At 64.0% G+C, this 13,435-nt stretch overlaps 1 protein-coding gene across 1 annotated transcript; it reads left to right on the top strand.

Moving 5' to 3' along the window:
• The first annotated feature begins 6,571 nt into the window (after positions 1–6,571).
• FGF3 (fibroblast growth factor 3) lies at positions 6,572–10,856 on the top strand. The gene is made up of 3 exons (XM_040970815.1): positions 6,572–6,791; positions 7,721–7,824; positions 10,425–10,856. The coding sequence occupies exons 1-3, from the start codon at positions 6,572–6,574 to the stop codon at positions 10,854–10,856; spliced, it is 756 nt and encodes a 251-aa protein (XP_040826749.1).
• Positions 10,857–13,435: the final 2,579 nt, after the last annotated feature.

Here is a 13,435-nt window from a genome sequence, read left to right as displayed (position 1 = left end):
GTTTGTTGGGAACACCTATCTGTTACACAGCTGGAGGCCAGGGGAGCCACCAGGTGGGCAGTGTGCCCAGGCGGGCAGTGTCCCCAGTGGCTGTGGGCCAGTGGCTCTGCCCTTGTCAGGCTGTACTCAGCTAAGCCACAGAGGTGCTCATTTGCTCCCATCAGACTGCAGCCCTAGCAGTCAAAGCTTACAGACCCTGAAGGGCACTCAGCCAACGTCCCAAGGCTGGGTCACCTTGCAGCTCAACCTGCCCCTCGGGCTCTCAGAGCAGCAGGACCCGCCCTTGTCAGAGCGGCCTCGGCTCTGGGGGCCAGCAAAGGGGCTGCAGCGCAGGACCAGGGGCAGGCAAAGGCCGTGCCATCCCCTGCGAGGGACAAGGCAACAGGCACAGACCAGGCAGGCCTGGTTCTAGTGAGAGCCGGTGCAGAGGTCTCCTCTCCTCCTCTTGCTGCGCCCGAGCACCGCAGGGGTGGGGGAGTGATCGGGGCTCACCAACCAAGGCCCAGCACAGCCGGGAACGCAGAGGCACCCCTGGGCCCCTGCTGCCCTGGCCCTCAGAGTCTATCTCTCTCCTCTCCTCGCCCCCAACACACACTCTCAGAGAGGCTGCAGGTGCAGCTGGTGTGGCCAGGCCTGGCTGGCACTGCCATAGCCAATCCACCTGCCAGCCCTAGAGGAGTGGCCAAGGGCCATTGTGGGCATAGGGGCCCCTGGGGCAGAGAGAGTAGAGCAGCCATGGGGCCGTGGATCAGATGTAAGGCAGGGACTGTGCAGAAGGTTCTGGAAGGAGCCATCCTGGCTGGTCGGCTGTGCAATGCTTACCGCGTTCTGGGCATCCATCCGGTCCTGCCCCAGTGCTTAGCAAACCAAGGAATCCTATCTGCTTGGTGGCTGCACACAGCAGGTGGTTAATAAGTGGCTGCCGAATGAATGAATGAATGAATGAATTACTCGAACATAAACTGCTTTTAGGTATCTTTTTTTAAGATTTATTTATTTTTATTGGAAAGTCAGATATACAGAGGAGAGACAGGGAAGAAGATCTTCCATCCGATGGTTCACTCCCCAAGTAGCCGCAACAATCGGAGCTGAGCCAATCCGAAGCCAGGAGCCAGGAGCTTCTTCCAGGTCTCCCACGCAGGTGCAGGGTCCCAAGGCTTTGGGCCGTCCTCCACTGCTTTCCCAGGCCACAAGCAGGGAGCTGGATGGGAAGTGGGTCTGGTGGGGTTAGAACACGTGCCCATATGGGATTTGGGGCATTCAAGGCAAGGACTTTAACTGCTAGGCTACCTGTTTCATCTATCTTAAATTTATTAAGGAAACACGCAAGAGTTCTCCGTGGGATTTCCCCCAGGGCAGGCCAAGCAACGTCCGGCAGGTCTCCTTGGGAGAGTGACAGGGAGCCAGCGGCATGGACTCTGAAGTCACTAATGGGGGGTGAGGGGCAGGCCTCTGAGGCACCCCCTTCCCACAGGACCCTGAATACGGCCCCCCAGTCAGCCCTAGCCCCAGAGCACACACCTGGGGGTCAGGCAGGGAAAGGGTTAACAGCTGTGCCCTCCCAGGTGAGATCAAAGCTTTGAGAGACAAAAGGAACCGGGTGGATCTTCTAGCCACAAGCAGGTGCCCAGCGCTCCCAGGCCCCCCCCTCCCCGAGCAAGGCCCGCCACCCCTGGGGGTCAGAAGTCAGAAGCCAAAAAACGTCCTGGCAGCTCTGGACGCTCTTCACGCCCATCCCCCAAGAAAGACTCACCCAGCCAGCGTTTTCCAGAGCTTTCCACCGGCCTAACGGTGACCATGGCGGTGGGGGGAGAGGGCAGGACGCAGGATCCCGGGAACTTCAGACTCAAGATGGAAGCCACAGGCCTGGGACACGTGGCCCCAGGCAGCCCTTGACATCCGGGCTGAGGGGGCTGAGCCGGAGCCCACCCGCCACCCAGTGCCAGCCTGCGTGGATCTTCCTGTCCCACTCCAGCACCAGGGGTTGTCAGGGCCACTGTCCTGCGTCCCACGGGCGGCTGGTGCGGGCCCTTCTGCAACCCTCAGGCACATGTCGCAGGGAACTCGTCCACTGTCCCCAGTGGTCACCCCACACTGCCTGGAGGCGGGCGGGGACAGTCTGGCCTCAGAGACCTCTTTTCCCTGTTCAAGCAGCCAACCTCGCTCACTCACCAGCAGGGAGGAGTCCCGCCAGGCCAGTCGGGTCCCAGGAGAGACAGAGATGTGCTGTGGGGCAGCTGGCAGAGAAACACAGCGGAGGAGGGGGCATCAAGGGGCATCGCGTCCCCAGGAGGGATGCTCTTTGGGCCGATTTGGAAGAACAAGGAGCAGCAGGTGATACAGACGGCGGAGCGGCAGGTGATGGGAGTCGCAGCACCTTCCCCCAGAGGTGGAGCTGGAGCAAGGCGGGCAGGGCACGCAGCAGGGACCTGGAATGGCAACGGACCCAGCGCCCGCTGGGGAGGTCCAGTCGGCTGCTGGTGCAGGAAGAGCTTCATGGCACCTGCTCCGAGGAGGGGCGGGAGAGCCAGCCCACAGTCAGCGAACAGGTGGCCTCACTCTGGCTTCCCTGCACACGGATGTGATCTGGGGTAGGTTCTGGAGAATTACAGACGCCAGGCCCACCCTGGAGAAAGGCCTCGCGTGCAGAGCCCACCCCTCCATCAAAGCCAGAACTTCCCGTGGTACCCCTCTGCATGGCAGACACAGGAGCCTTCAGGCAGTGCTGAAAAAGGCTCCGGGCAGGACCTGAGGGTGGGCAGAGCTGCCCCTGTGCCTGGCGAGCAACCGCCTCACCCCCGCCATCCCACCTCCCCAGGGCAACACCACTTAGGGAAGGGCAGGGCCTGCCTGCCAGCAGGAAGCAACGGTAGGATGGCCTGGTGTCAGGGGAGGAGGAAGGCAGAGGAAGTTACAGAGGCAGCAGGTGGTTTTGGCGGTCCAGATGTAGGAGCGGCAAGGGAGTCCTGCGGGGCTGGGATGTGGCTGCCTCCCCATAGCAGCAGGAGGGGGGAGCACAGTCAACCCCCCCAGCACGTCGGTCTCCACTGCAGGCACAGGAATCGGCAGGGAGTGGGGACTTCACCAGTAGAGTCGGTGGGGGCTGGGGCAGCTGTAGGAGGCGGCTATGTTACAGCGAGGCCAGCGAGGCTCTGATCTCACTGGGGTCCTGGAGAAGACAGAAGGGTGCAGACACACACGGATGGACACAAGGCCAAGGAAGGAGACGCCGGCCCCGAAAGCAGCCGGCCCTGTCAGCCCCTGGGGGTGGAGGTTGCCTGGGGTGGCCGTGGCTATGGACACCCACTTCGGCCACACCCGCTGTCTTGCCGGCTGTGCTGTTACTGTCTCACCACAGACGGGTGTTAGAGGGCAGACCTGTGTCTCAGGGTGACTCTGACACTGGAAGCAGGCGTCCAGTGGGATGGGGGGGGGGGTCAGGGGTCAGTGTCATAACACCTTTCCCCACCCTTTAAGACTGTTAGCCAGGAGACAGCCCAACTGAGAAGTTAAAGTATGGGCAGTTATTCAGCAGCAAGGGTCAGGGCAGTGTGGCAAACAAAGACACAGCCTAGGGCACCCACATCCCGTATGGTTCAAGTCCCGGCTGCTCCAGTTCCCTTGAGACCTGCACCCACATGGGAGACCCAGAAGAAGCTCCTGGCTTCAGATGGGCTCAGTTCCAGCTGCTGCGGCCCTCTGGGGAGTGAACCAGCCAACAGGAGGATTCGCCGTCTCTGCTCTGCAAATCTGCCTTTCCAATAAAACGAATGAATAAGTCTTTAAAAATTAATAAATAGAAAAAGACTCTGGGGGGCTGGAGTCCTGAGTGACCAGGCCCTGGGGCTGACACTGGCCCATCTGTCCCCAGAGTAAGCGACCTGGGCTGCCCTGTTGTCCTAGAGCCAGGCCCAGCTCGAGGGGGACCATCAGCTGACATGTCAGGGAGGGGTCACTTTCCCCTCGCAGCCCAGCAGTGTCCAGGTGCCCCAGCCTCCCTCCCACCCAGGGACCAACTGGCACCAAGGAGGCCTCCAGCAGGTGCCAGCTTTGTCCCCTGGCTCCTGCCAGATACGGGGAACAGACCCTGTCCCCTGGGAAACAAGGAGAGCTTGGGCGGTGAGTCCTACCCCACTCCTGGTTTCCGTTACCCATAGACAACCAGGCTGCAGAAGCCATCGGGGAACATTCTAGAAGCAAGTGCTGAGTTTCCAATTGTGCACCCCACTGGGTGGCGTGATGAAGTCTCCCAGCCTCTCCCTCCTTCCTGCCTGGCCCTGGACTGTCCCCATGCCCACACTGCCCCCATGCCCACACTGCCCACACTGCCTTCTCCTTGGTCACCTGGCCGCCTCAGCTTACAGACAGCTGTTGCGGAGTCACAGGGCTTGGAGTTGAGTGAATTTTAGCTAGTTTGTTGCTTTTTTTTTATGGCAACAGCTCGGGCTGGGGCAGGCTGGGAGCTCCATCCGGGCCTCCCACAGGGATGTCCTGTTCCAGAATGCCACAGAGCAAAACCATTCCAACAGTCGTGGTCCCCAGGCGGCCCGGCTGGGTGCGCCCCACACCCTTCTAAGCTGCCCACGCCCGACCCCTCCCTGCAGCAGGGGCAGAAAGGTGGGCCTTCCCGTTACCTGGCAACCTCCCCCGGCCTGTGCAATTGCAGGCCAGTGGCTGCACCTCCACAGCTCCCCTGCAGGGCGGGGCTGGGCAGGGCCCCCAGGCCCCCTGAGGTGTTACTAGGGGTCACCTTCCAGGGGGGTCTCCACTGCCTTCCCTGCTGCTTCCAGCTCCCTCGCCAGGGGAGGGGCTGGAGTCGGAGACGGGGTGTGGGGGTGCTGACTCCAAGCACCTGACAAGGGGCTTGGGGGTGATGACCCACTGGGGGGGAAGGCCTGGGCTCAGTGCCCGGGGAGCTGAGCCAGGGCCTGAAGAGACCTATTAGTCCAAAGGCTGCAGTTGCCCATTCAGAAGGAATGAACAGGGTTGCTACTACCACATTACAAGCCCCCCACCTGGTTCCATGGTCGGGGGAGGGAGGAAGAGACGGCTCGGGCGCTTAGTCCCACCCAGGATGGCAGCACTGGGTCCAGGACCCCCAGGCCCACCTGCTTGCCTGGAAAGATACAGAAGGGTCCCAGGCCCAGCCCTCAGCCTGGCCTGTAGCTGGTGGAGCCCAGACCGCAGGGGAGGGTGCAGGGATGGGGATGGTACATCCTGGCTCCAGGCAGTTGAGGGGGCTGAGGGTGGGTGAGCGGCTGCCCAGGGCCCAGCTGGGATCTGGGGGCCCCAGCTGTGGGGCCAGCATGGTGAGGGGGGTTCCCTGCACTGAGCAGCCGCCCCCTCCGGGGGCAGGTGACCGCATGGGGACGCCTGCTGGCAGGGACTCCCCGGGAACAGGCTGTCCTCTATCAAGCAACCACAGTTAAAACCCTCCTGGGAGTGGGACGCATGTCCCAGGTCCCCGGGGCTCACAGGAGTCTCACAAGTCAGTTTCTGGGATCCCAAGTCCTAAGGCAGGGTTGAGGGGTGCAGAAGGGCATCCAGGGCTGGGGCCAGGGGGCAGCTGGGGGCACAGAGCAAAGTGGCCTGATGAAGGATGTGCGATGAAAACCAGGTGTGGGGGTGGCTCCCAAGGCACCCCAGCCCTGGCCCCTCTCCGCCAGCCTTGTCCACTCCGACCCTCTCCCTCCCTGCTGCCCGCCCACCACCTCACATCTCTCCTTCCTCTGAGTCTCTCCGCCCTCCCTTCCACCTCCCCAGCCCCCGCCCCTCGGGGTCCCCAAGGCCCGGCGTGTGTACGCGAACCTCCCACGTGGGCAGGCGCTTGCCACGGGCCTTGGCAGCGCAAGGCACCTCCCGCTGTTCTCCGCCATTCCTTACCACACACACGCACTCGGTCTTCGCCTCGCGGCTGCTCTGGGCTCACAGGACGCGGAGATGCAAGCAGGCTCCCCCACGCATTCGCCCGCGCCCGGGACCCTCCCCGCCGCCGCCCTCGGCGCGGTCCCCTCCTTTATGCGCCGCCTTTAATGGGCGTTCGTCAGCGCGACTTTTCCGCAAGTTGTTTTCGCGGACATCACTCACCCGGCGCGGTCCCATTGTGCCCGGGGATTGATGGGGGGCGGGAGGGGGTGACAGGGCCTGGGGCGGCCGCCTCGGGGCCCTCAGTCTGTAATGTGAACCAGCGCGGGGCGCAGGGGAGCCGCGGCCCGACGGCAGAGCGCGCGGGGCGAGGGTGCGCAGGCAGCGCCCCGCCGGGGGACCGACCGCGGAGGCCTTTTGTTGTACTTTCTTCCTGAGCTTTGCGCAGTAACGGAAATTTTGCCGCTCTTGGGTGAAAATTAAAGGCTCTCTCTCTCTCTGGCTCTCTCCCCCTCCTCCCTTTTCCCTCACTCTTCCCCCCCACCTTCCTTCCCTCCTCTCCCCACCCCACCACCTTGCCGCCGAGCTCCAGTCGGCACCTCCAGGCGCACGAGCCGGCTCTGAGCGCCCTGCCGCGCGGTTCGGCTGGGTCCCTGCCCATGGGCACGGCGCCGGCCTGCAGCCGCCGGGCGGCCGCGATGCCACCATGGGCCTGATCTGGCTCCTGCTGCTCAGCCTGCTGGAGCCCGGCTGGCCCGCGGCGGAGCCCGGCGCGCGGCTGCGGCGCGACGCGGCCGGCCCGGGCGGCGTCTACGAGCACCTCGGCGGGGCGCCCAGGCGCCGCAAGCTCTACTGTGCCACCAAGTACCACCTGCAGCTGTACCCGAGCGGCCGCGTCAACGGCAGCCTGGAGAACAGCGCCTACAGTGAGTGTCTCCCCGGAGCGGCGGGGATCGGGAGGGGAGCAGCAGGGGGCCCCCAATATTTAGAGGGTGAGCTGGTCGTTGCTCGGCCCGTCCTGCCTGGCACACCTATCCAAGGAGTTGCCCGGGTTGCGCTCTGGACAGAGGTGCCTGGTCCTGGGGACTTGGTCACCTTCTACAGCGCTCTCTTCCTTCTCCGCCCGCTGCCCCTGCGCGCCGCTGCCACCGACCGGAGCGCCGGAACGGTGGGTCCGCGGGGTGCGGGTCAGGAAAGGGTACACAGGATCTCACCACAGGCCTACAGGGCTTGCGGCGGGGACCGGTCCCCTCGGAAGCCAAGCTGGAGAGGTGGCTCCAGGATGGCTGTTTTGGGTTCCCCCTTCCACTTCCCCAGCAGAGGCACCCCGTCCGGAGCGCACGGCCAAGGGGCCTCTTAGAACAGGAGCCCCGAGCTGGGCGCGTCGGCAGCACTGCAGCGGGGAGCGTGGGAGTGTGGCCAGGGCCGTCCGCTTGCGCTTGGGGCGCAGGAAGCGGCGCGGTGGGTTCAAGGCGGCGGCGGGAAACCGCAGCTTCCGTGCGGAAAGCCGCAGTCCTGCGAAGGCGTCTCTAGGGGACGGCCTCCTCCGGTGGGGAGCAGCCGCCGCCAGGGGAGTCCTCTGGCCGAGACACCCCCGATTCTCTCCGTCCCCCAGGCCGCAGCTCGCGCTCACAGTCCGCCCTGTGATGCCCCGGGAGGGAGGTGCACATTTAGGACGCGTCCTGGGGAGGGCTAGGTGGGGTGCACCTGGGCCTGCCTCAGAGCAGCCTGCTGGGAGCACCTGGGACTCCACACACCAGGCTCCTGCTTGGAGCTTTCCCCCTCGCTGTCGGCGCCTCGGGGCACCTGGACCCCGGCTCGGCTTTGAGCGCTGCGCCTTCGCCATGCTTCCCAGGTATCCTGGAGATCACGGCCGTGGAGGTGGGCGTGGTGGTCATCAAAGGGCTCTTCTCCGGCCGGTACCTGGCCATGAACAAGCGGGGACGGCTGTACGGCTCGGTGAGTCCGTCTCGCGGGCGCGCGCACTTCAGCGGCCGCTGCGGCTTGGGAGACTGGGGATGTGGCCGGTGGGACGCTTTGCCCAGCGCCCCTGAGGTGCTGGCACCGGAACTCGAGGTCCGTGACAGACGAGAGTGGGGGGCCCTGCAGGGGGGAGGGGTGGTTCCAGACCACATCTAATGCTCCCCTCCCCCGTGTGGTCACCGCTGTCACCCTTCCCTGAGGGTTGCTGGGAGCCAGGGCGATGCAGACTCAGAATGGGTGTAGACCAAGCTGGGGTTAAAAGCCACAGCGTCCATGGGCCAAGCGCTGTTTTCTCCTGGGAGCTGGGAGATCAGTGGGCGGGGGCCCGGGTAGAATGGCAGGATCTATGGGTGCTTAAGAGGGCGCTGAACATGGACCCAACACCCCTGCCGCTCAGGGACCCGGGGTCCACGTTTGGAACCCAGTCGGGCTCCTGGCTGGGTCACCCACACAGGGTCCCAGGACTCCGCGGGCATCTGTGGTTCCCCTCCCTCCAGCCCAGTGCCGTCGGTGGTGGGACAGTGGGGGGTGGGACGGAGTGGGGGGTGGGACGGAGTGGGGGTACAGACCTCTGCCTCCAGCTACAGCTGCTCATTCTGTACAATCCAGCTGTTCCCCCGGGGGCAATGAGACGGCTTCCAGATCCCATGCTGGCACCGGGCTGGCCACTGTGGGTGCTGTCTGCTGCCCGCACCTCTCCTGCCAGCCTTGGCAGCCGGGAAGCTCCCCGGTGCGGCCCTGCCAACCGCTGTGCTGGAGGAAATACAAGAGCTGAAGCAAAGCCTTTGTCTGCTGGGGGCCAGGGGCGACTCGCTGGACACTGAAAGCAGGGAACTTTCTGGCATTCTACCCGTGCCCACGCCACTCCTGGTCAGCAGTAGTGGGGGGTCTGAGTTACTGAGGTGGGCGAGGTCGTCCCAGCCCTGTATGCCTGGTGCTGCCCTGCGGGGGCGGGGAATGGCTTGGTCCCCGTGAAAACACACTTGCCACAGCCACACCCCTAACCTGGGGTGCAACTCCAGGTAGCCGTGGGTGACAGCAGGACCACCTGTTCCCCTGGAGGAAGCCAAGGGCAGTCTGGCTGGATGGTGTGGAACTTTCTAGAATACCCAGCAAAGCAATCTTTCTGCCCTGCAGACAGCCTGGGAAACCAGGTGGCCCAGTCCTGACAGCAGGCCGGGAGTGGCACCCCCAGCTGAACCCGAGGCTCCTTCGGCCCACCTCAGTCTGGGCCTCACCAGCACCCACCCGCCCAAGGGCAGCTGGGAGCCAGGCAGGTCCCTGCTTCAGCCCACCTTCAGGTTGTGGCTGTATGTCCCGCCCCACACGTCACCTCGCTCTGCTTGTCCCTGTGGCCGGAAGCCTTATAATGCAGGCTCTCACCGCCCTCACATAGACCTCTGCAGGGTACTTGGCACCTGACCTCCGGCTTGTTCATCAATCCCTACAATCCCCCGGACCCCCAAACTCCCAACCCACCCATCCGTCCGCCTACCTTCCACCCACCCACCCATACACCCATCCATCCAACCTCCCATCCATCCCCCAACACACCCATCCATCTACCCACTTGTCCACCCACCCACCCCTCCACGTGCCCACCGGCCCAGCCGGCCTTCCGCACTGAGTGGCCTGAGCACACCCACCCTCTGTCCATGTCCTGGCCTCCAGGCCTCCGTTCCCCAGTGGCTCTGCACTCAGGCGGCCTGCAGGCTCCGGAAGCCCCGAGTTGTACAGGCGAGCTGCGCGCTGCTCGCTCCTTGGCGTTCACGGTCCCAGCCTGGCTCCTGCTCCTTCCCGGGCGGCCTCCCCGGGTGCAGTGACACCCCGTGTTACCCAGCCACTGCTGCTGGGACCTGCTGATGTAGGCCAGGACAAAGGGACAGGGAGGGACGGCAGGATCGGGTGGCCAGCAGGACGCCCAGCAGCCCCCACCACAGCTGTTTCTGTGGCCACTGAGCTCACCCCCTCCCTGGGCCAGTCCAGGCGTCTCTGCCCCCCACCCCGGATGGCCCGAGCCCTCTCTTTGGAGGTCACAGAGCTGCGTCCGTCAGCGCCCTCTGCAGGTGCCCTCCAGGCCTGTGGGACCTGCGGGCAGTGTCCCTGCCTGGACCACCGCGCCGTGGGAGCGGGCAGTAACAGAGCACCAAGCCGGGGCCAGTGTGTGTCCCGCTGGGACAGTGACACCTGGAAGCTCCCTGCGGTGCCCACTCCCTCACACAGCCTAAGCCCCACACTCAGCACTGCTGTGTTGGGGTGTCTGGCCCCTCCCAGCCTGGGGACGCAGCCTTTAGTGCCCAGAACCCTGCCTGGTCAGGCGCTGCTCTGGGCGTGGGGCTGGATTCCCCGTGGTCACCTCCCTGGGCCGCAGGCCCTTCCTCAGTGCGGGGAGCCGCCAGGGCCGGATGGCAGGGGCCACACCCCGGTGTAGAGAAGGAAGTCTGGCCCTGGGTGGGCCTGTCCATCCCTGGCTTCGGGCCAGGACACCTTTAGGCCAGGTCAAGGGTCAGTGCCCAGGGCAGGTGCAGCAGCCTGGAAAGGGGGCGCCTCTCACGCCACCCCACTCTCCACCGCAGGAACATTACAGCGCCGAGTGCGAGTTTGTGGAGCGGATCCACGAGCTGGGCTACAACACGTATGCATCGCGCCTGTACCGCTCGACGCCCGGCGGCCGGCCCGGGGCGCAGCGGCAACCGGCGCCCGAGAGACTGTGGTATGTGTCGGTGAACGGCAAGGGCCGGCCCCGCCGCGGCTTCAAGACGCGCCGCACGCAGAAGTCTTCGCTCTTCCTGCCCCGCGTGCTGGACCCCAAAGACCACGAGCTGCTGCGGCTGCTGCACCACGGCGCTGCCCGGCCACGCCTGCCCAGGCGGCGCAGAGGACAGAAGGCGAGCCGGGAAGGCCAGCCGGGAAGGAAGCCGTCGCGCACCCGGGCCCTGCCCTCGGGCACGGCACCCATCACCATCGGGGAGCTGGGGGCTGCCGCGCACTGTGGCAGGTGCCCCTAACCGTCCTCCTGCCCCAGCCCCGGGCCCTGCTAAGGGTTTTGCCACCCAAGACCTGCGGACCCTCCTTCGCCGATGGAACCAGGAGGGTTGTGGGGGACACCAAGACGCAGCGCAGGGACCAGGCCGCACGGGTGTCCCTGGTGTGGGCGGCTTCTCCAGAAACATTAAAGTATTTCGCGTTTTTCTGGGCTGTGCCTGCCTGGGCCACAGCAGAGGCCGCGCAGGCGCTGTGGGGTGGGGACCGCAGCACCCATTCCAGTCCTTGGCTTGCGCAGGTCACTGCTCTGGGACACCAGAGCTGTTCTGTGTGTGTGGAAAGGGTGGGCCGGCTCCCGTGTGTGGATGCACGTGGCGGGGGCATGTGAGGCCCCGTGCCTGCGTGTGCCCAGCTGCGTGCACCTGTATGAGTGGACACGCATGTTGGGCTCTCTGAGGGGAGAAGCGAGGCAGAAGGCCGTTCGGTCCACACTCCCAGGGACTGGGAGTGCCTGGGCACCCTGAGCCCTGCAGGCCAGCCCTGCTCTGTGCTGGTCGTCCCCGGAGCCCTGGGGTGCGTTGTCCAACCTGGGCAGAGGCTGTTTACCCGAGCAGCTGCTCAGCGGACTCTGGCCCCCGCAGCTGGTCTGCCATGGGCTGGGGCCCTCGGGCGCTCCAATGAGAGCCTAGGTGTGTGGGAATGTGTCCCTGCTCCATCCTGGACAGGGCCAGGTGGACAGGGGCCCGGGTGAGGGGCGTGGCCTGGGCCTCAGTGCAGCACGGGTGGGGCCCCCAGGGTGGCCCCCTGAAGGTGCCGGCCGCAGTGCCCTTGGTGTCCCAGACCCTCTGTGGGAGGCCAGGGAGCCTCTATAGGGCATGATCAGGAAGGGGTTAAAGGATTGTAGTTACCCACTATGAGAAGACTGGTGTGTCCCCAGCCCCTCAAATTGCTCCTTGTCCTAACTCCTGGGAGGCGGGCTGTGGGGGGGAGGTGGGGCAGTGGGTTAAGCTGCTGCTGCACGTGCACATCTCCTTTCAAGTCAGTGTGACTTTGCTGCGGAGCCAGCTCCCACTAACGCGCCTGAGGACCCCACGTCCGTGGACCCCACGTGGGAGACCTGGCTGGAGCTGCTGGCTCCGGGCTCCAGCTTGGCCCAGCCCTGGTCGGTGTGGGTGTTTGGGGGTGAGGCAGCAGGTGGAAGATCTCTGTCATACTGTCACTCAGCCTTTCAAAGGAATAAGTAAATCTTTTATTATTATTATTATTATTATTATTTTATTGGAAAGGCGGATATACAGAGAGGAGAGACAGAGAGAAAGATCTTCCGTCCGATGATTCACTCCCTAAGTGAGCCGCAACGGCCGATGCTATGCTGGTCCGAAGCCAGGAGCCTCTTCCGGGTCTCCCACGCGGGTGCAGGGTCCCAAAGCTTTGGGCCGTCCTTGACTGCTTTCCCAGGCCACAGGCAGGGAGCTGGAAGGGAAGCGGGGCTGCCGGGATTAGAACCGGCGTCCATATGGGATCCTGGGCTTGCAAGGCGAGGACCTTAACCACTGCGCCACTGCGCCGGGCCCAGGAATAAGTAAATCTTAAAAAAAACAAGAAAAGGCAAAAAAGAGAGAAAGAGAGGAAGAGGCGACTTTATCTGGAAATCAGCCAGGACGAGGGCGCCTGAGGGAGGCGGTCCCCACCCCGGTGTGGCCAGTGCCCTTAGGAAGGGGGATTGGAGCAGGGACTCGTGCACGGGGGTGAGAGGAAGGGCACCCCTCGGGTGGGCGTTTCCCCGCAGACACCTCAACTCGTTGGTGAAAAATGGAGTTAAGAGTTTTATTTTGATGCAGTTTTCAAAATCTGGCTGGCATTTATGGCACAGCAGCCATGACCTGCTGTGATGGCATCCCATATGGACGCCAGCTCGTGTCCCGGCTGCTCCGCTTCCCACCCAGCTCCCTGCTTGTGGCCTGGGAAAGCAGTCGAGGACGGCCCAAAGCCTTGGGACTCTGCACTCATGTGGGAGATCCGGAAGAAGCTCCTGGCTCCTGGCTTCAGAGCAGTCCAGCGTTGCAGCCATTGGGGGCGGGGGGGGACCAGCAGATAGAAGATCTCTCTCTCTTTCTCTCCCTCCCTCCCTCCTTCTTTCCGGCTCTTCTTCTAATGTAAAAAGAAATATTTAAAATAATTTTGAAGTCCACACCATCTGGTTTTGATCATACGCATTTTCCCCAGACATTTCGGGGACCCGTTAACAGGGATTTCAACTTTGTGTTTGCTTCAAATGCTCACCCACCTTCTCCTTGCATTTGCACCAGCTGCGTTGCCTCCTTCGGAGGCCGCAGGAGCAAGCCTCGTCACACGGACATCCTGTGTTCAGGACCTGGAGATGGTTGGATGCCTGGGCGTGTGGGTGGATGGGGAGTGGGTCATGCTGGGCTGTCTGTCCCAGAGCCTGGGCCACACACACTCAGGTGGCCCCAAAAGGTGAGAAGACACCCCCACAGCGTCCAGAGTAGGGGGGCAGGTAGCAGGAGCTCCCGTCTCTGCGCCATCACGCACAGGAGCAGGAGAGGAGGCTGGGCGGGGGTCCCAGCTCCCCGTGCTGTCT

This window comes from Ochotona curzoniae, unplaced genomic scaffold, assembly GCF_017591425.1.
Source record: "Ochotona curzoniae isolate NIBS_2020 unplaced genomic scaffold, NIBS_Ocur_1.0 scaffold_4937, whole genome shotgun sequence".
In the NCBI taxonomy this organism is placed as follows: Eukaryota; Metazoa; Chordata; class Mammalia; order Lagomorpha; family Ochotonidae; genus Ochotona; species Ochotona curzoniae.
This window is presented reverse-complemented; position numbering and strand designations above follow the sequence as displayed.

Bases quoted from the DNA above. Each gene is read 5' to 3' on its own strand.
- FGF3 (XM_040970815.1), top strand. From the start codon at position 6,572: ATGGGCCTGATCTGGCTCCTGCTGCTCAGCCTGCTGGAGCCCGGCTGG. The intron at 6,792-7,720 runs GTGAGTGTCTCC...CATGCTTCCCAG, and splicing joins CCTGGAGAACAGCGCCTACA to GTATCCTGGAGATCACGGCC. The intron at 7,825-10,424 runs GTGAGTCCGTCT...TCTCCACCGCAG, and splicing joins GGGGACGGCTGTACGGCTCG to GAACATTACAGCGCCGAGTG.